This window comes from Bufo gargarizans, chromosome 5 (assembly GCF_014858855.1).
Source record: "Bufo gargarizans isolate SCDJY-AF-19 chromosome 5, ASM1485885v1, whole genome shotgun sequence".
NCBI classification, from domain to species: domain Eukaryota; kingdom Metazoa; phylum Chordata; class Amphibia; order Anura; family Bufonidae; genus Bufo; species Bufo gargarizans.
In genome coordinates, this window is record NC_058084.1 from 459,023,961 (window position 1) to 459,050,373 (window position 26,413).

General features: G+C 45.5%; 1 protein-coding gene across 1 annotated transcript in view; it reads left to right on the forward strand.

Annotated features, from left to right (window-relative positions):
- The first annotated feature begins 5,257 nt into the window (after positions 1 to 5,257).
- LOC122938241 (corticotropin-releasing factor receptor 2-like) overlaps positions 5,258 to 26,413 on the forward strand; it is a 59,801-nt gene continuing 38,645 nt past the window's right edge. The window contains exons 1-3 of the mRNA XM_044293616.1: positions 5,258 to 5,388; positions 8,855 to 8,972; positions 15,899 to 16,052. Of these exons, the coding sequence (XP_044149551.1) occupies positions 5,258 to 5,388; positions 8,855 to 8,972; positions 15,899 to 16,052 (403 nt within the window). The remainder of the gene's footprint in view (positions 5,389 to 8,854; positions 8,973 to 15,898; positions 16,053 to 26,413) is intronic.

Consider the following 26,413-nt stretch of genomic DNA (forward strand, 5'->3'; position numbering starts at 1 on the left):
AACATAAGGCCGAAAAAAGACATTTGTCCATCCAGTTCGGCCTGTCATCCTGCTTGCTCTATCTTTTTGCAAAACGGAAGGATCGCGGACTCATTCAAGTGAATGGGTCTGCGATCCCCAATGTGTCTGCCCCACGGACGGTGCCTGTGCGCTGCGGACCACAAGTTGCGGTCCACGGCATGGGCGGGGGCTTCACACGTATCTGTTCTGCCATCCGCAAAAACATCCAGCACCTTTTCCGGGTCCCATTGAAGAAAAATGCCTATTCTCATCTGCAAAACGGCTCAGCCGCATGGATGCGGACAGCGCACAGATGTGGCAGCCCCATAGAAATGAAGGAGTCTTCCTGCGATCCACAAAAGATTCGCATAGGATGCAGATCAAAAATTCGGCAGCAGCCAGCAGGGCAGTAATAGCATGGCCGGATAAGGGCATGATATAGGATAACCAGTCCTAATGTGGATGCTTTGTCACTCCTGAACATCCTTACATTCATACAGAGCCTTTTCTGATACAGGAGGTGACTCTGCTAACTCTGCCCTCTAATGATAACTAATGACCCTGCCCTCTAAGGATATTGTGGTTAATGTGCCCTCTACTGATCGATTACATTGCTGACCCTGCCCTCTAATGATAATGAGAGGACTTTTCTGACCATGCCCTCTAATGATAACAAAGTGACTCTGCTGATCCATCCTCTAATGATAACAAATGACTCTGCTGACCCTGCCATCTAATGATAATGAGGTTAATCTGCCCTCTATTGATAATGAGAAGAGTCTTCTGGCTCTACTTTCTAATGATAATGAGATGACTCTGCTGACTCCAACTTCTAAATATAATGAGGTGACTCTGCTGACCCTGTCCTCTATTGATAATGAGATGACTCTGCTGACTACCATCTAATGATAATGATATGACTCTGCTGACTACCATCTAATGATAATGATATGACTCTGCTGACTACCATCTAATGATAATGATATGACTCTGCTGACTACCATCTAATGATAATGATATGACTCTGCTGACTACCATCTAATGATAATGAGATGACTCTGCTGACTACCATATAATGATAATGAGATGACTCTGCTGACTCTGACATTTAATAATGATCCCACGTTTTAATAATAATAAGAGCGACACAGCTGGTCCCACCTTCTAATAATAATGAGACTGCCCTTGGTACTGCCCTCTAATGACGAGATGACTCTGCTGACTCCATCCTCTAATGATAATAAGATGACTGATGTCTTGACTCCGACCACAAATGGGTTAACTGTACTAACCCCAGCATATAATGATATTGAGATGTTTTAAACCCTGCAAACTCTCTTATAGTGATAAGTTGGCTCTGCCATCTCTTTCCCAGTCTGCACGGCAAAGCTAGAAAGGGTCAAGAAGAGAACAGCTCTACCTCACCATTCCACCCAATAGAATGTGACGCATGGTCAACAGCCACCCATCTATTTGAGACCCATTTTGATGATTGATGGATTCTAATCGATAAACCATTAATGTCTGTGATGTCAAAACCCCTTGAAAGTCAAGATCTCTTCATATAGTCCAAGACATTAACTACACCTCCGTCCCTGCCCCTCCTTCGCTGCATTGATTGCTCTTGCCTTTCTTTCCAGCCACGGTCCATGTAATGATTTCACTCAGCCGAGTCATTTCTAATTACCGCCTCGTCTTTGTCACCTTAAAATCTCATTATCGTGCCGGAGGGCGAACGCAAATAAAACCAGCGCACAAATACATTGTCGGAGTTAATTGTCCTGGAATAGTCCCCTAAGTGCCGTAACAGTACTGTCTAACACAGACGGACCATTATGTCATACCGCCAGGCACACGGCAGGTTAATGGCTCGCTCAGTGCCGCTTATGTCTTCTTGAAGATGACGGTAAAGGAAGGATAACGTTACTCTCCCGATACACTGTTACCATTCTACAGAATATGCGGCATAAATACTGATACAAGTTATTGTATGGATCATTCCCTTTGTCTGTGACCATCTCTCCCTACAACACCAGTAGCTTCCAGTTCCTCCATAGTCCCCCATTTTGAGGTCATGGAGCTGAATTTTCTGGTCACCAGGGCATCCAGCTGTATAGCAGTCCACTTACTGACATCTTGCTGTCTCCTATCCTCAGGATAAGTCATTAATATCCGCTCAGTGGGGTCCAACCCCAGGCCTATGTGCAGCTCAGTCCTGCGCCAGTGAATGGGATTCAGCTGCAATGCCACGTACAGCCACTATGCAATGTGTGGCGCTGTGCTTGGTATGCTGTGAGGAAGTGCATACTGGAGCACCGCCGCCTTTTAAACAGCTGGACCCCCACCAATCAGATATCGATGACCTATCCTCGAATACTCCTTTATTACACAAGGAGGTGGCACCCATACACTGAGGGGGAAGCCAAAGGCTGTCCAGGCATGCTGGGAGTTGTAGTTTTGCAACAGCTGGAGGCACACTGGTTGGGAAACACTGATCAAGAGTGCCACAGATAGGAGACGACTTCCCTACACCCAGAACGTGATAACCACCCGCTAAATGTATTCTGTATTAGCTGCCCAACCCCTCTCTATTGTCAGAGAGCTGCCGGTCTTCTGACGGTTACCCTCGGCCTGCTATTAGTGGTAATGAGGGAATGACATCCAGTTTCACTGCAGGCTGTAAAGTGAGTTTCTCCTTCTTTCTCCAGTCCACTGTGCTGACATCTAGTGGCCAAAGTGAAAACTAAAAATAATGTACCAATTATTCTACAAAAAAATAATAAAAAATGTAAAAGACTGACCGTCCCTTTAAGTTGCTCTGTTTTATTTGTCAGCGCGGCTAGGCTTGTGCATCCTGGTCTCATGATCGCACATCTTGTCTTCACAGGGACCGTTTACAGGGAATGTTTTGAAAATGGCACCTGGGCGACTTGGATGAACTACTCCCAGTGTGTGCCCATCCTGGATCATAAGGTGTGCAATGCAGTTCATTTCCTGATCACAGAGATCACAGTTAAAACAAACATATTTTGGGGGCTGAAAACTTGTTACAGAAAAGTGTTACAAAGTATAAGAACCAAAGTGTCCAGAAAAAATAAGAAGCGTTTTAAGTTCCAGTAACTGAGGTCGTTTTATAGAAAGAAATATTCTACATGAACGGTGAAGTCAGTGTAATGCATCACCTTCATGTCATGTATGTACACAGTGACTGCACCAGCAGAATAGTGAGTGCAGCTCTGGAGTGTAATACAGGATGTAACTCAGGATCAGTACAGGATAAGTAATGTATGTACACAGTGACTGCACCAGCAGAATAGTGAGTGCAGCTCTGGAGTATAATACAGGATGTAACTCAGGATCAATACAGGATAAGTAATGTAATGTTTGTACACAGTGACTGCACCAGCAGAATAGTCAGTGCAGCTCTGCAGTATAATACAGGATGTAACTCAGGATCAGTACTGGATAAGTAATGTATGGACACAGTGACAGCACCAGCAGAATAGTGAGTGCAGCTCTGGAGTGTAATACAGGATGTAACTCAGGATCAGTACAGGATAAGTAATGTGTGTACACAGTGACTGCACCAGCAGAATAGTGAGTGCAGCTCTGGGGTATAATACAGGATGTAACTCAGGATCAGTACAGGATAAGTAATGTGTGTACACAGTGACTGCACCAGCAGAATAGTGAGTGCAGCTCTGGAGTATAATACAGGATGAACTCAGGATCAGTACAGGATAAGTAATGTATGTACACAGTGACTGCACCAGCAGAATAGTGAGTGCAGCTCTGGAGTATAATACAGGATGTAACTCAGGATCAGTACAGGATAAGTAATGTATGTACACAGTGACTGCACCAGCAGAATAATGAGTGCAGCTCTGGAGTATAATACAGAATGTAATTCAGGATCAGTACAGGATAAGTAATGTAATGTATGTACACAGTGACTGCACCAGCAGAATAGTGACTGCAGCTCTGGAGTATAATACAGAATGTAATTCAGGATCAGTACAGGATAAGTAATGTAATGTATGTACACAGTGACTGCACCAGCAGTATAGTGAGTGCAGCTCTGGAGTATAATACAGGATGTAACTCAAGATCAGTACAGGATAAGTAATGTATGTACACAGTGACTGCACCAGCAGAATAGTGAGTGCAGCTCTGGGGTATAATACAGGATGTAACTCAGGATCAGTACAGGATAAGTAATGTAATGTATGTACACAGTGACTGCACCAGCAGAATAGTGAGTGCAGCTCTGGAGTATAATACAGAATGTAATTCAGGATCAGTACAGGATAAGTAATGTAATGTATGTACACAGTGACTGCACCAGCAGTATAGTGAGTGCAGCTCTGGAGTATAATACAGAATGTAATTCAGGATCAGTACAGGATATGTAATGTATGTACACAGGGACTGCACCAGCAGAATAGTGAGTGCAGCTCTGGAGTATAATACAGGATGTAACTCAGGATCAGTACAGGATAAGTAATGTATGTACATAGTGACTGCACCAGCAGAATAGTGAGTGCAGCTCTGGAGTATAATACATTATGTAACTCAGGATCAGTACAGGATAAGTAATGTAATGTATGTACACAGTGACTGCACCAGCAGAATAGTGAGTGCAGCTCTGGAGTATAATACAGGATGTAACTCAGGATCAGTACAGGATAAGTAATGTATGTACACAGTGACTGCACCAGCAGAATAGTGAGTGCAGCTCTGGAGTATAATACAGGATGTAACTCAGGATCAGTACAGGATAAGTAATGTAATGTATGTACACAGTGACTGCACCAGCAGAATAGTGAGTGCAGCTCTGGAGTATAATACAGAATATAATATGCCTCCACAGATGCCTTTGAGTTTCGGTAACAATGCAATTAAATTGAAAGTAAAAGTAAGTGTCATAATAAAATTAAAACCTTGATGCCGTCCTGTTCCGGAGGTGTTCGTAGCATTGGGTTCTGATCTGAGGACCATGACAGGGCAGTGAGGCAAGGGCCAGATTTGCATCATCGATTGGGTAATATTTGGACAGGCATCAAGATGTGCGCCTGAAGCCTCTTTAGCCTGTGATGATATTGACTATTAATTTCCCAGTAAATAGTCCCAATGCTCATAGTTATCGCTCATCCCAAAATAACCCGTGACCATAATGATGAGATTATCCTCCAGGCAGGGATTATAATTACTGCTCCCTAACCAGATTACGTGTCCTGTACTGAGGAGTCTCAGCCTAATGCAATCATCTTCTCGTCTCCAGCGGAAGTACGACTTGCATTACAAGATCGCCCTGATCATCAACTACCTGGGACACTGCATCTCCGTCCTGGCGCTGGTCATTGCCTTTCTGCTCTTTTTGTGTTTAAGGTAAGTTTCTTAATGATGTCTTCTTCATTAATGGGAATAAGAAGGAAAAACTTTATTATTACCCCGGAGATGAGCATATGTTACAGGTAATAGGAAATAACCAGCGACAGCGAGCGACCTGCGCCCCCGGGCATTTAATGTCAGGATCCTGCACAAGCTCTAATGCCCAGTGGTTCAGCCTAGTCCTGGTCAGTGCAGTTATCAGACCTGAGCTGTCAGAACAGCCCCCATGTAATTCCACATTTTACCTGCAGAGGTCACTGTGGTGCTGAGCGTTGGGTTCACGACGATCAACTGATCAAGATCCTATTCCCAGGAGTCTAATGAATAATTTAAAGGCAGTGGCGTATCTTAGGGCGTTGTTCACACTTGCTTTGTGGTTTCCATTCAGAACGTCCATTATGCGTCGCCCCCTGGTAACGGCCACTGTCAGAGTTTTATGTTTAGCTTTGGTTAGGAATGGAAAAGAAAATGTAAGAGGGCATTTGAGGGGCACTCTCCATTTTGCTGCTTGCCATTGGAAACAGTCAGCAAGTTTGTCAGCTCACACCCCACTAACAAATTCCCTGGGCCCTAATAATGCAGGAGGCAGTGTATACCAGTGTAGAATGGACATTTCCTAGAATGCAAATCAGCAAAGCGAACCACGTAGAGATACTGAACAAGAAGGAGATGGTTTGCTGCAAATGGGTTCATGGACCCTGATTCAAAAGTTCAGCTTCAACTTATCTTTACAACCACGGACAATAGCCCACCGGCATCCACGTCTAGTACAGTGAGGGTTATTCTCTGCATCCTTTGTGGTCTAGGGCAATAAAGGGTTTTAGTGTCTGCATGCCTTGTGGTCCATAGTAGTAAGGCCCCAATGCACACGGCCATTGCTCAACCATTCCATGCAATTTGCGGCCCCCCAATGCACGGGCACTATCTGTGCGGCTGCTGTGACTGATCCAGACCCATTCAACCAAGTTCTATATTTTTTTTTTAGGTGTGGAGGCACTCCGTAGTGCACCTTCGGGAATGCGGGCCGCAATACGGGCACGGCCAGGCAACGGCCGTGTTCATGAGGCCTGTGGGTGATAGTGTCAGCATCCTTGATTGTATAGGGAACTGGAAGGGTTAATATCAGCATCCCTGGTGGCCTAGTGTAGTACATAGGTTAATGTCAGTATACCTGGTGGTCTAGAGCAGTAAAGGGGTTAATGTCAGTATACCTGGTGGTCTAGAGCAGTAAAGAGGTTAATGTCAGTATGCCTGTGATTTCTAGGGATTTAATACTGATGGCCTATCCTCAGGACAGTTCATCGCTGTGATCGGAGGGGGTCCGACCCTGTACTCTGCTGATCAGCTGATTGAAGAGACGGCGGAGCTCCAGCGAGTGCTGCGGCCTCCTCATAGCTAACCTAGCACAGCTCTGTACTTGGTATTGCAGCCCAGCCCCATTCAATTAAATTGGACTGAACTGCACCTCGGCCAAGTGACCGATAAAAATCATACCACTGACCTAGGAAGAGGCCGCAACGCTCATGGGAGCTGATCGGTGGGGCCCCAGGAGTTGGACCCCCTCCGGTCAGAGAGTAATGACTTATAATTCCCAATATATCAGCTGCAGAAAACCCATTTAAAAGGTACTTGTCCCCCTTTCCCTGTTTCCTAGAAGTCATTCACACATTTTTTTTCTGGGTCTGCTTTTTTGAAACACCTTACAGTGATAAGGAAGACTCCTGAGAAATGACAAGCAAAGATCAAATATACTTTTCAATCTTCTTTACCTCAAAAGGAGCTAAAAAAGTTCAAAGACAAGTACTAGAACAGTAAATACATCCTCAGAGTGGAAGGATCAAAGACACCGTGATGTCAGGAAAATGTATGAAACTGCTAGATACGAGGTCTGAAATAATAATCTAGTGAGAAACGATCCGAGCAGAACAAACCGGAAGAAATAACAACATATAAGAAAACAGGTTCCATAAAATATTACTACTACTACAATTGTAGGTGATGAAATGATGAAAGCCCTTCACACAAATTTCCAAATTTCTAACTAACCATTTATTGTTAACTAATACAGTATAATACTGCCTCCTATGTAGAGGAATATAACTACTATAATACTGCTCCTATGTACAAGAATATAACTACTATAATACTGCCCCTATGTGCAAGAATATAACTACTATAATACTGCCCCTATGTGCAAGAATATAACTACTATAATACCGCTCCTATATACAAGAATATAACTACTATAATACTGCCTCCTATGTACACGAATATAACTACTATAATACTGCCCCTATGTGCAAGAATATAACTACTATAATACTGCTCCTATATACAAGAATATAACTACTATAATACTGCTCCTATGTACAAGAATATAACTACTATAATACTGCCCCTATGTGCAAGAATATAACTACTATATTACCGCTCCTATATACAAGAATATAACTACTATAATACTGCCTCCTATGTACAAGAATATAACTACTATAATACTGCTCCTATGTACAAGAATATAACTACTATAATACTGCCCCTATGTGCAAGAATATAACTACTATATTACTGCTCCTATATACAAGAATATAACTACTATAATACTGCCTCCTATGTAGAGGAATATAACTACTATAATACTGCCTCCTATGTGCAAGAATATAACTACTATAATACTGCCTCCTATGTACAAGAATATAACTACTATAATACTGCTCCTATGTACAAGAATATAACTACTATAATACTGCTCCTATATACAAGAATATAACTGCTATAATACTGTCTCCTATGTACAAGAATATACCTACTATAATACTGCTCCTATGTACAAGAATATAACTACTATAATACTGTTCCTATATACAAGAAGATAACTACTATAATACTGCTCCTATGTACAAGAATATAACTACTATAATACTGCTCCTATGTACAAGAATATAACTACTATAATACTGCTCCTATGTACAAGAATATAACTACTATAATACTGCTCCTATGTACAAGAATATAACTACTATAATACTGCTCCTATATACAAGAATATAACTACTATAATACTGCTCCTATGTATAAGAATATAACTACTATAATACTGCTCCTATGTACATGAATATAACTACTATAATACTTCTCCTATATACAAGAATATAACTACTATAATACTGCTCCTATGTACAAGAATATAACTACTATAATACTGCCTCCTATGTACAAGAATATAACTACTATAATACTGCTCCTATGTACAAGAATATAACTACTATAATTCTGCTCCTATGTACAAGAATATAACTACTATAATACTGCCTCCTATGTACAAGAATATAACTACTATAATACTGTTCCCTTTGGTTCTGAGTAGCATAAAATGGTTTGCATTTGTCAGATTGTGTTTAGTTTTTTACTGTTATGAATTATTTTTCTTTCCAATAAGGTTTTTTCTCGTCTCTCTTTCTAGGAGTATAAGATGTCTTCGGAATATCATTCACTGGAATTTAATCACAACCTTCATCTTACGAAACATCATGTGGTTCCTGCTTCAAATGATCGACCATAACATCCACGAGCAGAACGAGGTACGGTATTATATTCCATCCAATGAACATCCTCATGGACTTTCTGCCTTTCAGCACTGTAAAGCAGTGACTAGCAGAATAGTTAATGCAGCTCCGGGAGTGAGTGGAGTATAAGAAAATGACGGATAATATTACATTTTATTTGGGTTTAAAATGCAATATTGTATCACTTTGTAAAGACTTGACATTACTTCTCAGGATGACAGGTTGAACTGGATGGACGTGTGTTACTTCCTGCGCTCTATATTATACTCCAGAGCTGCACTCACTATTCTGCTACATTCTCCTGGATACAGGCAGCAAGTTTGTCATCCACAGTTTAAATGCGCTCTTACTATGTGAGCACGTTTTTCTTCCATCACATTACAACATTTGATTAAGATGACTCTTCCCAGAATGCAAATTTTCAGAGGATCTTCTTTGCAGACACTGAACAAGCAGTGGATTTCAGCTCTGAAGTCTGCAATCTCTGAAGTTCTCAGCCAATTTTTGGGGTTTATGGAACTGGGGTCTGGGGTTCTTCCTCCACCCCAGTGATACGTTGTCACCCATCTTTTCCAGAACCAGATAAACAGCTGAGTAAAGTTTTGCACTTAGCTCAGGCAGCGTAAACTTTGAATTTATCTTTTACTGGTTTGAGTTTTGTTTGAGCAGCAATTTCTCTTACTTTTTCTTAATTTTCTCTTCAGTCTTGTGAGACTTTCGGAGACCTTGAGGGTGTCCTTCTCGATCTAAGAAATCTATGGCTTATAATTGCACTTTATTTCCAGGCTCAATCTCGCCCTGAGTCACCTCCATTCATCAGACGTCTTAGTCAATTCTATTCACTGCGTTTGTCTCCCCGCAATAATGGCACATGGCAACGTCACTGACTGGTATTATACCACTGTTAGCAGCAGATAATAGATAAAGCGGATAATAGGAGAGGTCCCCCTGAGCACAGAGCCAGGCGTTCGGCACAAGGACGATGCGATAAAACAACACAGTGCAGAACATTTCTCAAAGAAAAGAATAAGGTTCGAGGTGGTTTTACAGATAAAGAAGCAGGTGTGACAAAAGCAGTGTCTCTCCTGCATTATGGGATCCACCAGTTCTGATAAGAATCATGCCTGCTGCAATCCATCCTATGGGGCGTGCGACACGGTCACTCACTGGCCCTGATGGCCTCAGTGGTGGATTTCTTCCTCTTATGGCATTACTATTTGGGTACTGCTCTGCTACATCTGGCCTACAGCTCTGTTCCACCAGCTCTTCAGCTCTGCTACATCAACTCACCAGTTCTGCTACATTGGCTGTCCAGTTCTGAAGCATTTGTATTCCACCTCTCCTCCATCACCTACATCTCTGTTACAATAGGCCACCAGCTCTGCTACATTGATCTTACAACTCTACTATACCAGGTCTCTAGCTCAGCTATGTCAGCTCTTCAGCTCTGGTTCATAGGGCTTACAACTCTGCTATACCAGGTTTCCAGTGCTGCTACATCGGCTTTCCAGCTCTGCCCCACTACCTACAACATCTGGCCTCCAGCTTTGCTACATGTGGCCTACTGCTCTGCTACATTGAACCTACAGCTTTACTACACCAGGTCTCTAGCCCAGCTATGTCAACCCTTCAGCTCTGGTTTATCGGCCCTCCAGCTCCGCTACATCTGGCTTCCAGCTCTAATACATCTGGCCTACAGCTCTGTTACATTGGGCCACTAGCTCTGCTACATTGAGCCTACATCTCTCCTACACCAGTTGTCAAGCTCAGTTACGCCAGCCCTTCAGCTCTGCTAAACCGGCCCTCCGGTTCTGCAACATCACTCCTGCAGCTCTGCTATACCAGTCATCCAGCTCAGGCCCATGTGTTAGCATCTGTCCGTACTGCTACAAAATGAACTATAAGTGGCTTATCCGATCCACCTCAGAAGGTGAGAAGGACACACGGACAGCTGTTTCAGGGTTTTTGTCCCTCGTCAGTGCAGAGCATGGTACTACTTTGGCTGGATGGAAGGCCTTTGGCACTAGTCTGTAATATCCTATAGGTGGCGCTAGAGATCTAGCTTTTTATCCAGGAGAATAGCTTTGCAGATCTTTTTTTTCCCATGGAGCATTGCCTGCTCTATAAGACTCCCTACACTAACTTGATGGTCTCCACAAGGAGAACCTTATGTCCCTCAGACCCTGGTTATATTTTTACGAGGAACAGGCAAAAACTTTGATGCCTGAGCTAATTTTTTGGGGGTCAGAGCGAACCATTAGGGGGGTTAGGATTGTGTTTTATGTTATGTACCTCGATCCGAACCTCTGAGTGACTAAGGTGAGGCCCTGGTGACCACCAGACTGATGACTGCTCCCCGTGGACCTCTGTGCTCCATCACTGATTGCATCTCAATGAGACACCAGGTGTCTCCTGCAGTGACTGATGACACAAGAGGCATGCGGATGAACGTGTATTTCCGTAAAATCTAAGCGTTCAATCAATGGTAGATGGACTCAATTAACCCCTTCAGGACCTTAGAGGACCTTGTTAGATCCCATAGAGATCAGAGGGCTGGTTCCCTGCATTGGTGGCAGAGCAGATGACGTCTTCTTGAACTATTTCACTTTAGTGGATGATTAAAGGGGTTTGGTATCCGGATAACTCCTCACCAGGAGATAGTGGATGTGGACATCAAGGAGGACCCTCCTCACTGAGGACCCCTCTATAGGGGCTGGCTTCCACTCTGGAGGTCTTTGCCTCGCCATGTAATACTGGCTCGTAAATTCATTTGAATGGTCATCTTACTATTCCACATTTTCCCTAAAGGGGTCGCTGCAGTTGTGAGGGTGTATTCTAATTTATTCTAATTTATATAGGTATAAATAATAAATAAAGACGTTTTTTAAATCAGACATGTCCTTTAAAAATAATCTTTTTATACAGAAATTTCATTTATTTTGGCTCCAGTCAGATCCAGAGCAGCATTAAGAAGTTCTGGATAGGTGTCTGGTCCAGTATCTTTATCCACTGTAATATACAGATGTTGTCATGGGTCAATAGATTGTGAGTGCAGCTCTGGATGTGACTAGAGTATTAGATGAGATAAAATGTTACTTTTAGATTCTGACTATTCTTTTATTTTCCGCCTGAGCTTCTGCCGCACTTGACAATTCCAGAAGATTTTATTCTTCAGATTATCACATTTCACATCAATCAAATACATTTGCTGAAGCTGAAGCTTCTCATTTACACTGAATGTATAATTAAAAGCCACACTACAAACATCACATTACTAGGAGACCCAATCCGGTACATCCCTGCTTTCACCAAACTAGGTCCACACAAGACCTTGTAAGACCCCAGACCAGACCTCCTTTCACGCAGATCCCAGGACAGATCCCTCCTCTGTAGAAACCTCAGACCAGACCTCCTTTTATACAGACCCCAGACAGAACCCCCTTGTGTACAGACCCCAGAGCAGACCTCCTTTTATACAGACCCCAGACAGAACCCCCCTCATCCTGTATACAGACCCCAGACAGAACCCCCCTGCATGCAGACCCCAGATAAGACCTCCTTTCATGTAGACCCCAGAACACATGCCCCCTCTGTAGAAACCTCAGACCAGACCTGCTTTCTTAAAGACACCAGACAAAAGAAAAATGCATACAGACACCAGACCAGACCTCCTTTAATACAGACCCCAAACAGAACCCCCCTGTATACAAACCCCAGACCTCCTTTCATACAGACTCCAGAACTCCCCCCTGCATGCAGACCCCAGACCCCTCCTTTCATGCAGACCCCAAGACAGATCCCCCCTCTGTAGAAACCTCAGACCAGTTCACCTCTGAATCCAGATCCCAAACCTTATCCCTCTGTTTGTAGACCCCAGACCAGACCTCCTTTAATACAGACCCCAAAAAGAACCTCCCTGCATACACACCCCAGACCTCCTTTCATACAGACTCCAGAACTCCCCCCTGCATGCAGACCCCAGACCCCTCCTTTCATGCAGACCCCAAGACAGATTTCCCACTGTGTAGAAACCTCAGACCAGTTCACCTCTGAATCCAGATCCCAGACCTGATCCCTCTGTTTGTAGAACCCAGACCTCCTTTAATACAGACCCCAAACAGAACCCCCCTGCATATGAACCCCAGGCCTCCTTTCATACAGACTCCAGAACTCCCCCCTGCATGCAGACCCCAGACCCCTCCTTTCATGCAGACCCCAAGACAGATCCCCCCTCTGTAGAAACCTCAGACAGTTCACCTCTGAATTCAGATCCCAGACCTGATCCCCTCTGTTTGTAGACCCAAGACCAGACACCTAGCCCCCCCCCCCCCCCCTATTTACAAACTGTCACTTTATAAACCTCAGGCCTGATACTGACCTCTGCCAGTTTCTGCGCTTCATATCACACTCCATCACAAGGTTGTTTCCAGCAGCAGGGATCTACAGAGAGCAAAATTTTGTATCTGCACCCCTGCCCCCCAAATGTTCCTATCACTTGTGTCAGTCCCTCAGTGCAGAATGCCAGGCACCAGATTTCTGATGAATTTTGATGAATTTTGCTTTTTTTCCCTTTTTTTTTATTAAGAGCAAGAAATTCTAATTTTAAGAAATTTAGAGGAAGACCATGTGACTGCTAAAGAGTCCAAGGGGAGGCGGGGCCCAGCACTGAACTCCTTCTTCTCTTTCCACTTCATTTCCATACAGCCACCACTAGGGGGAGCTCAGTGCAAGCAGATTATTACAGCTTTTAATTCAGTCACATGTAACTGTATACATTTCCTCTGCACTGAGCTCCCCCTGGTGGTGGCTACAGGCAGCAGGAGATGTATCAGTGTATTGATGCCAGTTGTGTGGTCCAAATACATTGAGAAATATGGTGGTCAGAATGGGCGTCATATTTGTGAACACTTGTTTTTTTATTTAGGGGATGTCTCATGAAGAGCACTCTTTTTTTAACTGAAACCCAGCATGGCGATCAGCTGATTGCGGCAGGACCAGCTTGTCTAACCCCCAGCAATCAGCTGCTATTGGTGGAGGAGGTAGTGTAAGCCATGTACCGGGGTGGGCTCCCGAGGATACAATGAAATCACGAACAAGGAAAACAACCCCAACACCAGCTTTTGCCAAAACAGAATTTTACTTAAACGTGGTAATAAACACAACCACAAATGCTTGGAACATACAATAAATTTACATACACCCAGCCCGAAGGCTGAGACCCTTTTGCTGCACAGCGTGGCGCCTTCTGATGGGTGCTGGAGGAAAACGTGATAATTTACCTATTGGTGGGCACAACTAAACTGCCAAACCTTACCCGTTATTACCCCAAAAAAACAAGATTAACTGTATGGGTGCGTGGTATGGGCTAGCCTGCGGTGCAGCACAACAGCTTACAATCTTACGGTGCTCTACAGTATGCCCTCCCATAGCTGGTCTTGTAGCACTTGCCTGAGTATTCCTTCTGAGCAAAACGCCAGCCTGGCTTGAGTTTGTGGGAAGTTTATCAGCTCTCCAATGTAAAATGTCACTTTAAATTATGGAGCTCTTGCAATGAACAATAGCAACACGTGTGGCCTGACACAAACAGAGACCCTAAGTAACGAACTACAGGCCTGGTCTCAGTCTCTAGGCGTCAACACTGTAATGAGGTGCGTGCACGATCTTACCGACCCGGGTCTGCTCTGCCTCCGCTGGTGACTCTGAACAGAACAAATGTCTCTCCAACAACCATGCGGTTCCACAGTGTACGTAGCTTTGCTCCTCAGCTCTCATCAGTGTTCCTTGAAGCAATCCTCATTCCTCTGGTCAGGATCAGGGTCTTGGACACGATCAGCTTCACTTAGCAGCCGCTCTGGTCACTGAGGGATGCTGTCACACCTGTCGGATCCTTTGCTCACACAGTTCCTCAGTCTCAGCTCCCTCTAAGATGGCTGCTTCCTTTCTCTTCCTCTCCAGGCTCTGTGTAACTCCACCTCTCATGAATATGGAAATATATGCAGTCTGTAACTGTGTTTAGGAAACAGCGGCATCTTGTGGCCAAACAGCAGAATGTCAGTCCAGATCATTTAAAGGGAGTCTGTCATCAAAGTTTCACCTTTTTAACCCTTCCCATAGCTTTCTAGCAGCCTTACAGTTAATAAAAACGTTACCTTTATGAGCAATCCTGGACTTATAAAACCGGCAAAAAACAACTTAGTAGCATATGCAAATGAGGGCTCACAAGTGCCCAGGGGCGGCGTTACCCTCGTAGGTGCCCAGCTAGCTCAGCCGTATTGTCGCTGAGTGCGCAGGCGCAGGATCTCGGCGAAACAAGAAGTAAGTAGATGGGTGGGCAGAGGGAAAGAATGGGCGGGGGAAGCGACAATAAGGCTGAGCTAGCTGGGCACCTACGAGGGTAACGCCGCCCCTGGGCACTTGCGAGTCCTCATTTGCATATGCTACTAAGTTGTTTTTTGCCGGTTTTATAAGTCCAGGATTGCTCATAAAGGTAACGTTTTTATTAACTGTAAGGCTGCTAGAAAGCTATGGGAAGGGTTAAAAAGGTGAAACTTTGATGACAGACTCCCTTTATTCTACACAAACAGTGTTCAGACAAGGAGAGCTGTTTCCCCATCTCACAGTAGCATCTAAACTGCCATGTATTCAAAAGAGTCCACTACACGGTTGGATGCTGGTTGAATCGGCCCAGTTTGGTGGGACTGGCCGACCATCTATTGTGTATGGGACCTCTTGACTCTTCCCTACAGTAGACATAGGTAGATAAAGATGGGCCAGTGGATATCAACTTGCCCAGTCATTTTTAACCCAGGGCTTATTCAAAAGCCAAGTGGGCATGAGGATCATATCTCCTATGTGTGGCTAGCCTTACAGGAAGGTCTTTATTCATGGGTCCAGGGGGTCCCGAGTATATTATATTACATCTTAGGTCTTTTTTTTTTCAGATTTGGTGTCGATGCATCACAACTATCTACAACTACTTTGTGGTAACCAACTTCTTCTGGATGTTCGTCGAAGGCTGCTACCTCCATACGGCCATAGTGATGACTTATTCTACCGACAAACTGCGCAAGTGGGTCTTCCTTTTTATAGGATGGTGTAAGTATAAGCTTTACTTTTGGGACTTTATGTTACATACGTGTTATGGTGTTGGTGGCTCGTTGGGGTAGCTTCAATGGGGTTTGGGTCTCTCAGAAGCATTTTATGTAATGTAAGTTCCCAGGTTTGTCTCGCAAACCAAAAACCTTTCTAGACCCAGAGCATTTGAAACTAAGAGATTGTGAGATCCATTGTGGGCAGGGACTGATGTACCCTGTGTTCTACTGATGTGAGGGCACCCTCTGTGTGACTGATGTGAGGGCACCCTCTGTGTGACTGATGTGAGGGCACCCTCTGTGTGACTGTTGTGAGGGCACCCTCTGTGTGACTGATGTGAGGGCACCCTCTGTGTGACTGATGTGAGGGCACCCTCTGTGTGACTGATGTGAGGGCACCCTCTGTGTGACTGATGTGAGGGCACCCTCTGTGGGACTGATGTGAGGGCACCCTCTGTGTGACTGATGTGCCCTCTGTGTGACTGATGTGAGTGCACCCTCTGTGTGACTGATGTGAGGGCACCCTCTGTGTGACTGATGTGAGGGCACCCTCTGTGTGACTGATGTGAGTGCACCCTCTGTGTGACTGATGTGAGGGCACCCTCTGTGTGACTGATGTGAGTGCACCCTCTGTGTGACTGATGTGAGTGCACCCTCTGTGTGACTGATGTGAGTGCACCCTCTGTGAGACTGATGTGAGGGCACCCTCTGTGCGACTGATGTGAGTGCACCCTCTGTGTGACTGATGTGAGTGCACCCTCTGTGTGACTGATGTGAGTGCACCCTCTGTGTGACTGATGTGAGGGCACCCTCTGTGTGACTGATGTGAGGGCACCCTGTGTGCGACTGATGTGAGTGCACCCTCTGTGCGACTGATGTGAGGGCACCCTCTGTGTGACTGATGTGAGGGCACCCTCTGTGTGACTGATGTGAGGGCACCCTCTGTGTGACTGATGTGAGGGCACCCTCTGTGTGACTGATGTGAGGGCACCCTCTGTGTGACTTTGTATGAACATGTAACAACTGGTAAGAATGTATCCAACGTGTCATATATATTAATAATTAGAGGATCACGTGTAGAATGAGGACGGCACAGTTTCACCTCCCTTTTTCCATGACTTCGGTTAGGGTCGTTGTACTTTGCTAGTCCTAGGTGCCTCTAACTAGTCGTGTGGTTAATTCTCGGATACAGATGCTATGGGCCTTTACATGACCTGGACAATGGGGATCACAGTCCAAAAGCTGTCACTGGAAGGTGGACAGATACCCCAGGGGTGAAGCATACAGTAGATTATAGTCATAAGCGGGTAACATTAATGTAGCTCAAGAGGACAGTCAGACAAGCCAAGGTTCAGTACTGGATGCAGCTAGGGTGGACAGAAGTCCGGTTTTAGGCCAGATAGTCGGTTTTTCTGGCTCCCTGTCCTTCGTCCGGCACAGAACCTGGACAGACACAGGGATGTCCACTCTTTCAGTAGCTCACACTCAGACAGCAGCACTGCGCTGTCTGAGTGTGAGCTGCAGCAACTGACCGAGGCATCTCTCACCCCCAGTCACTAGAGCCGCAGACATGGCTCCCTGTGGCTGACTGAGGGGGAGAGAAGCACCCCGGCCGCCCCCAGCTCACCTTCCCCTCAGAAACTTCTTCCCTCTCCTCCTGCCGTTTTTTTCCCGGACGACGATGGGGTGTGTGGCTTCATGGAGGTGGGCGTGGTTTATCAGTTTGGGGGCATGGACGGTGAGGTCCGGGTGAAGCCAGTGGCCACCCTAGATGTAGGAAAGTTAATTATGTGTGCAGTGTCCTGAAACACACTGCTTAATACTGTGATTGTGTTTCATGAAAATGTGCTTGTGCCTGAGTTCCCATAAAGTTGTATCGGGAGGGGGAGGTTCTAGCAAACCTCCCAGTGCTGACTCCGCCCTGTTCTCTGGATAGGAGAAATAGAAGGAGGAGAGTGTGATGTCGGTGGGAAAAGCTGCACCTCAGCAGTCATTTTAGAGAGTTATCAAAACTCCAGAGTTCGTTCCATGTACCAGCCCATAGATGGGAAAGATTACAGAAGATCCAGGCAACCCAGAGAGGGAGTGAGAATATTGGCAAAGGAAGGTAATCGTCATGTAAAGTCCTGATCAAAAGTTTAAGACCACTTGGAAAATGGCAAAAAATCACATTTAGCATGGCTGGATCTTAACAAGGTTCCAAGTAGAGCTTCAACATGAAGAAATGGGAGTGAGACAAAACATTTTTTGAGCATTCAATTTAATGAAAACAACGAATAAACTGAAACAGGCTGTTTTTCAGCTGATCAAAAGTTTAGGACCACACCTCCAAAAAATAACTAAACCCCCCCCAAAACAGAAATCCAACTTCCAAACATGAACTCAGTAATGAGTAGCTCCGCCGTTATTGTTTATCACTTAAAAATTTTGTTTCGGCATGCTTGATGCAAGCATTTCCATGAGGTGAGTGGGAACATTTCTCCAAGTGGTGAAGACGGCCGCACGAAGGCCATCTACTGTCTGGAACTGTTGTCCTTTTTTGTAAACTTCCCTTGCCATCCAACCCCAAAGGTTCTCAGTTGGATTTAGATCAGGGGAACACGCAGGATGGGCCAAAAGAGTGATGTTATTCTCCTGGAAGAAGTCCCTTGTCCTGTGGGCATTGTGTACTGTAGCGTTGTCCTGTTGAAAAACCCAGTCGTTACCACACAGACGAGGGCCTTAGTCATGAGGAATGCTCTCTGCAACATCTGGACAAAGCCAGCGGCCGTTTGACGCCCCTGCACTTCCTGAAGCTCCATTGTTCCACTGAAGGAAAAAGCACCCCAGACCATTATGGCGCCCCCTCCACTGTGGCGCGTAGAAAACATCTCAGGTGGGATCTGCTTGTCATGCCAGTAACGTTGGAAACCATCAGGACCATCAAGGTTACATTTTTTCTCATCAGAGAATAAAACTTTCTTCCACCTTTGAATGTCCCATGTTTGGTGCTCTCTTGCAAAGTCTAAACGAGCAGTTCTGTGGCGTTCAAGGAGACGAGGTCTTTGAAGATGTTTTTTGTTTTTGAAGCCCTTCAGTCTCAGATGCTGTCTGATGGTTATGGGGCTGCAGTCAGCACCAGTAAGGGCCTTAATTTGGGTCGAGGATCGTCCAGTGTCTTGACGGACAGCCAATTGGATCCTCCGGCTCAGTGATGATGAAATTTTTTTGGGTCTTCCACTTGACTTTTTTGTTCCATAACCCTCAGGATCATTTAAGAAAATCTTACTGCATCCCACCTCAGCAGCGATGGCGCGCTGTGAGAGACCCTGCTTATGCAGTTCAACAACCCGACCACGTTCAACAAGGGAGAGTTTTTTTGGCTTTGCCATCACAACGTGTGACTACCTGACAGAAAATGACAATGAATCCACATCTTTGCACAGATTTGGCCTTTTAAAGGCATGTGGTCCTAAAATTTGGATCAGCTGAAAAACAGCCTGTTTCAGTTTAATCGTTATTTAAAATTAATTGAATGCTCAAAAAATGTTTTGTCTCACTCCCATTTCTTCTTGTTGCGTGGTGAAGCTCTACTCGGAACCTTGTTAAGATCCAACAATGTCAAATATGATTGCCATTTTTCAAGTGGTCTTAAACTTTTGATCAGGACTGTATCAGGCTCTAGCCTCCTCTGTATCTGGTGGAGAGATTCTAAGCTACCAGCTGCCCACCATAACCAAAGACGGAAAGGCCACCTGTCAAGAGATAGTATTCCTAGAGAGGATACAGAAGTATATAACTATACAGTACAGCAGAGATAGTCCAACCCTCCAGCCTGGAGAAACAAGGGAGAAAGATTGGTTGCTATAGAGTAAAACTACCCCTTATGAAACTTTTGGGAACTAACTTGAGCCATTGTAGAAGCTGCCTTGCTGTAAATGACTTTTGCGCACATTGATGACCTTTGGATCAGCTTCAGTAAAGTACTGGGAATTTGTTAAGAGAACTGGTCTCCTTATTGTGCAAACTTATCACTTATTTGCACCTTACGGTGCTGGCGTCACGAACACCAGGGACCCTGCCTCCACAGCACCTTTAACCCACACCACCAAGGGCACCTCAACCACCATCTGGCGGGAGTCCCTGGACAACAGAGTGTTCCCCGAAGGAACTGGTGCTGTCCTTCCATTCACTGCACGCCGGCGCTGCTAACCGTGAGTCAAACTGCTACTACCCCATCGGCCCCCCATAACTCATACATATTGCCCCTGCAGCCCGGTCGCTGCATGTGGATCAGCGGCTGGTAGTTCTAAGTAATCAAGTCAGTATGATACAAGACTGGAGGGGCTGACAGATAATTGTACATCCCTTGTACAAGTGGGTTTTGGGTCATAGTACCAGGAGAAGACACCACAGGCCTGGCAGGAAAGCATGGGAGAACACTTGGCTATTCTACAGACATGAAGGTTTCTGCACCAGTAGTAACCATCAAGGGTCCAGTGGTTTTGTCCTGATGGCTTGTTACCCCTCACCCAAAGTGGCCCACGTTTCACTATTGTCCACACAGTACTGGTAGTCCTAGCAGAACCCATGGCTCTCTTCCCCTTTCCAGGCAGTCAGCCAAGAGGTAGATGGTCTCAAGGATCATCATGTCTACCTCCTGCAGGTCCATCTTACCAGAGCCATCAAGTAGACTAGACTTATAATTAACCTAAACGACACAACTTCCAAATTGGGCTTGTTCTCCCTTAGATAAAGACTACATCTCAACTAACATCTGATGGCTCTCCCCCAGCTGAAGGTCAACATGCCAACTCTTTCGGGGCACATACAGCCAGCGATTTGTGGCCAATCAGTTACAACGCAGCCTTATTGGCCATCAAAATCGCTTGGTGTATGGCTGCCATAAGTTGTTTATTCACATGACTAGTATTAGTGCTAGGGGTGAGCCACCTAAACCTAAATGCACCCCAAGATCTCCCATCGGTACCTCAAAATGTTCTGTCTATAGATGTATCCCATAGAGCAAGCCCAACAATTATATGAAATGTACATGTGAAAGCAGCACCCTCACCCCATCTCCTACACATGTGGCCCCCAAGATCAGTACCTTTACCTCTAGTTGTATTATCTGCTCCGGATCCCTTTGTCCTGGTTGCTAGGCATGTGCTACCTGACAACCCCATGGAAAAGCCTGCGGTTGTTAGGCGGTATATAATTAGCAACCAGACTGTCCGAAAAAGCGGACCCTGTCCTGAAAAACAGAGAAGAGGTAATGCAGCATGGCAGTAGTCGTATCATGACTTCCCCTTCTTTGGTGCTAATATTAATCAGTGGAGGACTTCTTTAAGTTATACGTATAGTCATTAACCCATTAATGACCACTGATATGCCCTGGAGTGGCTGTTCAATGACGGCTTAGCTCCTGTTGTAATGACTGAGATTGTATACTGACCATAAGACGATACGAATAGGTCTATGTACTATTACTACTACTCACTAAATAACCGCTTCAATGAATTTTTCAGGATCTAGTCGTCTGGCACCTCTCGTGCTTATTTTAGTTTTTTTGTAATATTTGGGTAACAAAGTTTAGTTTTTTTCCCTTAAGTTATTAATATTTTATTTTCATTGTGATGTGTCATTGTGTCCCTTATTGACAGACTATGTGTGGCCTCCAGCGTGGGTCCTTCTGAGGTCTTCAGGTCCCTGGTTAGATAACTTGGATGGTGTTTTTTGTATTCTACAATGTAATAGTCGGGCAGTTTATGGCGGTATTTAAGCATTATATTCTGATCACTATATTGTGTTATATCTCAGGCTTTATTTGGTATAATTATTTGCAAATATTATGGTGTCATTATTTAGGTATTATATTGTGTAATTACTTGGGTATTATATGGTGCAATTCATTGATCACTATACTGTGTTTCACTTTATAATAGGTATATTATTATGGTATTATATGGTGTAATTGTTTGAATATTTTAGGGTGTAATTATTGGAGCACAATATGGTCTAATTAGGGCTCTTTCACACCTGCGTTCTTTTCTTCCGGCATAGAGTTCCGTCGTCGGGGCTCTATGTCGGAAGAATCCTGATCAGTTTTATCTTAATGCATTCTGAATGGAGAGAAATCCGTTCAGGATGCATCAGGATGTCTTCAGTTCCGGAACGGAAAGTTTTTTGGCCGGAGAAAATACCGCAGCATGCTGCGCTTTTTGCTCCGGCCAAAAATCCTGAAGACTTGCCGCAAGGCCGGATCCGGAATTAATGCCCATTGAAAGGCATTGATCCGGATCCGGCCTTAAGCTAAACGTTGTTTTGGCGCATTGCCGGATCTGATGTTTAGCTTTTTCTGAATGGTTACCATGGCTGCCGGGACGCTAAAGTCCTGGCAGCCATGGTAAAGTGTAGCGGGGAGCAGCATACTTAACGTCCGTGCGGCTCCCGGGGCGCTCCAGAGTGACGTCAGGGCGCCCCAGGCCCATGGATGACGTGATCGCATGGCACATCATCCATGCGCATGGGGCGCTCTGACGTCATTCTGGAGCGCCCCGGGAGCCGCACGGACTGTAAGTATACCGCTCCCCCGCTCCTACTATGGCAACCAGGACTTTAATAGCGTCCTGGCTGCCATAGTAACACTGAAAGCATTTTGAAGACTGATCCGTTTTCAAATGCTTTCAGTTCTCTTGCGTTTTTCTGAATCCGGCGTGTAATTCCGGCAAATGGAGTACACGCCGGATCCGGACAACGCAAGTGTAAAAGAGGCCATTTGGGCACTATGTGTGGTGTAATTTGGGGGTATTATATGGTGTAGTTAGTTGGCTATTGTCTGGTGTAATTATTTGAGTATTATGTGGAGTAATTACTTGGGTATTATAAGGAGTAGAATTATTTCAGCTTTATATGGTATATTTATTTGAGCATTGTATGATGTTTTTCATGGATCTCTATATTGCATTATACTTTTGTTACTACATGGTTGGATTATTTGTGCGTTACGTGGTGTAATACCTTGAGCGTTACACGGTAAGGAGGTCGGGGCTTGAAATTAATGTTTTTGGCCACTTTCACACTCGTGTTGTTGTTTTCCGGTATTGAGATCCGGCAGAGGATCTCAATACCTGAAAAAAACGTTTCCGTTTAGTCCTGGTGCATTCTGACTGGAAAGAGATCCGTTCAGGACGCATCAGGTCGTCTTCCGTTCCGTCAGAATTCCATTTTGTGAGTTTTGTGTCCGGTCATAAAAACGGAAAAAAACTGATCTGTCACTGAAAATAATGTAAGTGAATGTTGACGGCTCCTAAAAACGGATCCGTCACCCATTAGTTTTTAATGTAATTGGTAACAGTACTGATCCGTTTTTTTCCGTTTTGATTTCACACAACCGCATCCTAACGGAACGGATGCATCCTGATGTGCAAAATCAAAACGGATCCGTTTGATTCCGGTATTGAAATCCTCTGCCGAATCTCAATACCGGAATTAACAACGCAAGTGTTCAAAGTCGCCTAATTCAGGAGCCTTCACAGCCCATCACTGGTCCTGGATTCCTGGTGTCTGAGGTCCGTCCGTGTCTGCGCCATGACATATTAGGCAATCTAATAATCACAATCTCACGGTCACCTGAGGAAACACGACCGCTGCGGCCATCCTACGGGACGTCTGAGCTGCACATCCTGTAGCACGTGCCAGCAGTAAGAATCCTCTCTAATGACTGCGTCGCATCCGCGTCCAGAGGTGGACCGGATCCAGGATCATTTCTACCGAACTGAGCGTCGTTGGCACCTTAGAGATAAAGCACATTTAGCATTTTATTCTGGCATAAATCGTATTATCAAATAGTTTTATTGGACGCAGTAAAAATGTGGAAACTGTCATTACCGCCTCAGGAAATGGGGACTCAATTATTTTTATGTACCTTAGTCAAGCAGAATAGATCAGCAGAGGGATTCCAATTTTTGAGTATTCACTCAGATAACCAAGTGTAGATGTAGTATAGATTCTGCCACTAGGGGGCCCATTGGGGGGCAGCACAGGGTCATTCTAGCCCCCTCTCCTATTGGCAGTGTCTCCACTGACCTGGGTGTGTGGTGGGGTGAGCCAGCACAGATCGCCTCCTGTCCTGCCTGTTACAATGTATCAGTTTAGCGAGGATTGTTTAGACTAGTTACAACTGTAACGAACCCTCAGATCAGAAGGGCTCTCAGATTCAATAGGGCTACTTTCACACGAGCCAGCAATGTGAGGGGACATGTGTGCCATACACAAGCCAGCAATGTGAGGGGACATGTGTGCCATACACGAGCCAGCAATGTGAGGGGACATGTGCGCCATACACAAGCCAGCAATGTGAGGGGACATGTGTGCCATACACGAGCCAGCAATGTGAGGGGACATGTGTGCCATACACAAGCCAGCAATGTGAGGGGACATGTGTGCCATACACGAGCCAGCAATGTGAGGGGACATGTGTGCCATACACAAGCCAGCAATGTGAGAGGACATGTGCGCCATACACAAGCCAGCAATGTGAGGGGACATGTGTGCCATACACGAGCCAGCAATGTGAGGGGACATGTGTGCCATACACAAGCCAGCAATGTGAGGGGACATGTGTGCCATACACGAGCCAGCAATGTGAGGGGACATGTGTGTCATACACAAGCCAGCAATGTGAGAGGACATGTGCGCCATACACAAGCCAGCAATGTGAGGGACATGTGTGCCATACACAAGCCAGCAATGTGAGGGGACATGTGTCCCATACACAAGCCAGCAATGTGAGGGAACATGTGTGCCATACACGAGCCAGCAATGTGAGGGGACATGTGTGCCATGCACAAGCCAGCAATGTGAGGGGACATGTGTCCCATACACAAGCCAGCAATGTGAGGGGACATGTGTGCCATACACGAGCCAGCAATGTGAGGGGACATGTGTCCCATACACAAGCCAGCAATGTGAGGGGACATGTGTGCCATACACAAGCCAGCAATGTGAGGGGACATGTGTGCCATACACGAGCCAGCAATGTGAGGGGACATGTGTGCCATACACAAGCCAGCAATGTGAGAGGACATGTGCGCCATACACGAGCCAGCAATGTGAGGGGACATGTGTGCCATACACGAGCCAGCAATGTGAGGGGACATGTGTGCCATACACAAGCCAGCAATGTGAGGGGACATGTGTGCCATACACAAGCCAGCAATGTGAGGGGACATGTGTGCCATACACAAGCCAGCAATGTGAGGGGACATGTGTGCCATACACGAGCCAGCAATGTGAGGGGACATGTGTGCCATACACAAGCCAGCAATGTGAGGGGACATGTGTGCCATACACAAGCCAGCAATGTGAGAGGACATGTGTGCCATACACAAGCCAGCAATGTGAGGGGACATGTGTGCCATACACAAGCCAGCAATGTGAGGGGACATGTGTGCCATACACGAGCCAGCAATGTGAGGGGACATGTGTGTCATACACAAGCCAGCAATGTGAGAGGACATGTGCGCCATACACAAGCCAGCAATGTGAGGGACATGTGTGCCATACACGAGCCAGCAATGTGAGGGGACATGTGTGCCATGCACAAGCCAGCAATGTGAGGGGACATGTGTCCCATACACAAGCCAGCAATGTGAGGGGACATGTGTGCCATACACAAGCCAGCAATGTGAGGGGACATGTGTCCCATACACAAGCCAGCAATGTGAGGGGACATGTGTGCCATACACAAGCCAGCAATGTGAGGGGACATGTGTCCCATACACAAGCCAGCAATGTGAGGGGACATGTGTCCCATACACAAGCCAGCAATGTGAGGGGACATGTGTGCCATACACAAGCCAGCAATGTGAGGGAACATGTGTGCCATACACAAGCCAGCAATGTGAGGGGACATGTGTGCCATACACAAGCCAGCAATGTGAGGGGACATGTGTGCCATACACAAGCCAGCAATGTGAGGGGACATGTGTGCCATACACAAGCCAGCAATGTGAGGGGACATGTGTGCCATACACAAGCCAGCAATGTGAGGGGACATGTGTCCCATACACGAGCCATCAATGTGAGGGGACATGTGCGCCATACACAAGCCAGCAATGTGAGAGGACATGTGTGCCATACACAAGCCAGCAATGTGAGGGAACATGTGTGCCATACACGAGCCAGCAATGTGAGGGGACATGTGTGCCATGCACAAGCCAGCAATGTGAGGGGACATGTGTCCCATACACAAGCCAGCAATGTGAGGGAACATGTGTGCCATACACGAGCCAGCAATGTGAGGGGACATGTGTGCCATGCACAAGCCAGCAATGTGAGGGGACATGTGTCCCATACACAAGCCAGCAATGTGAGGGGACATGT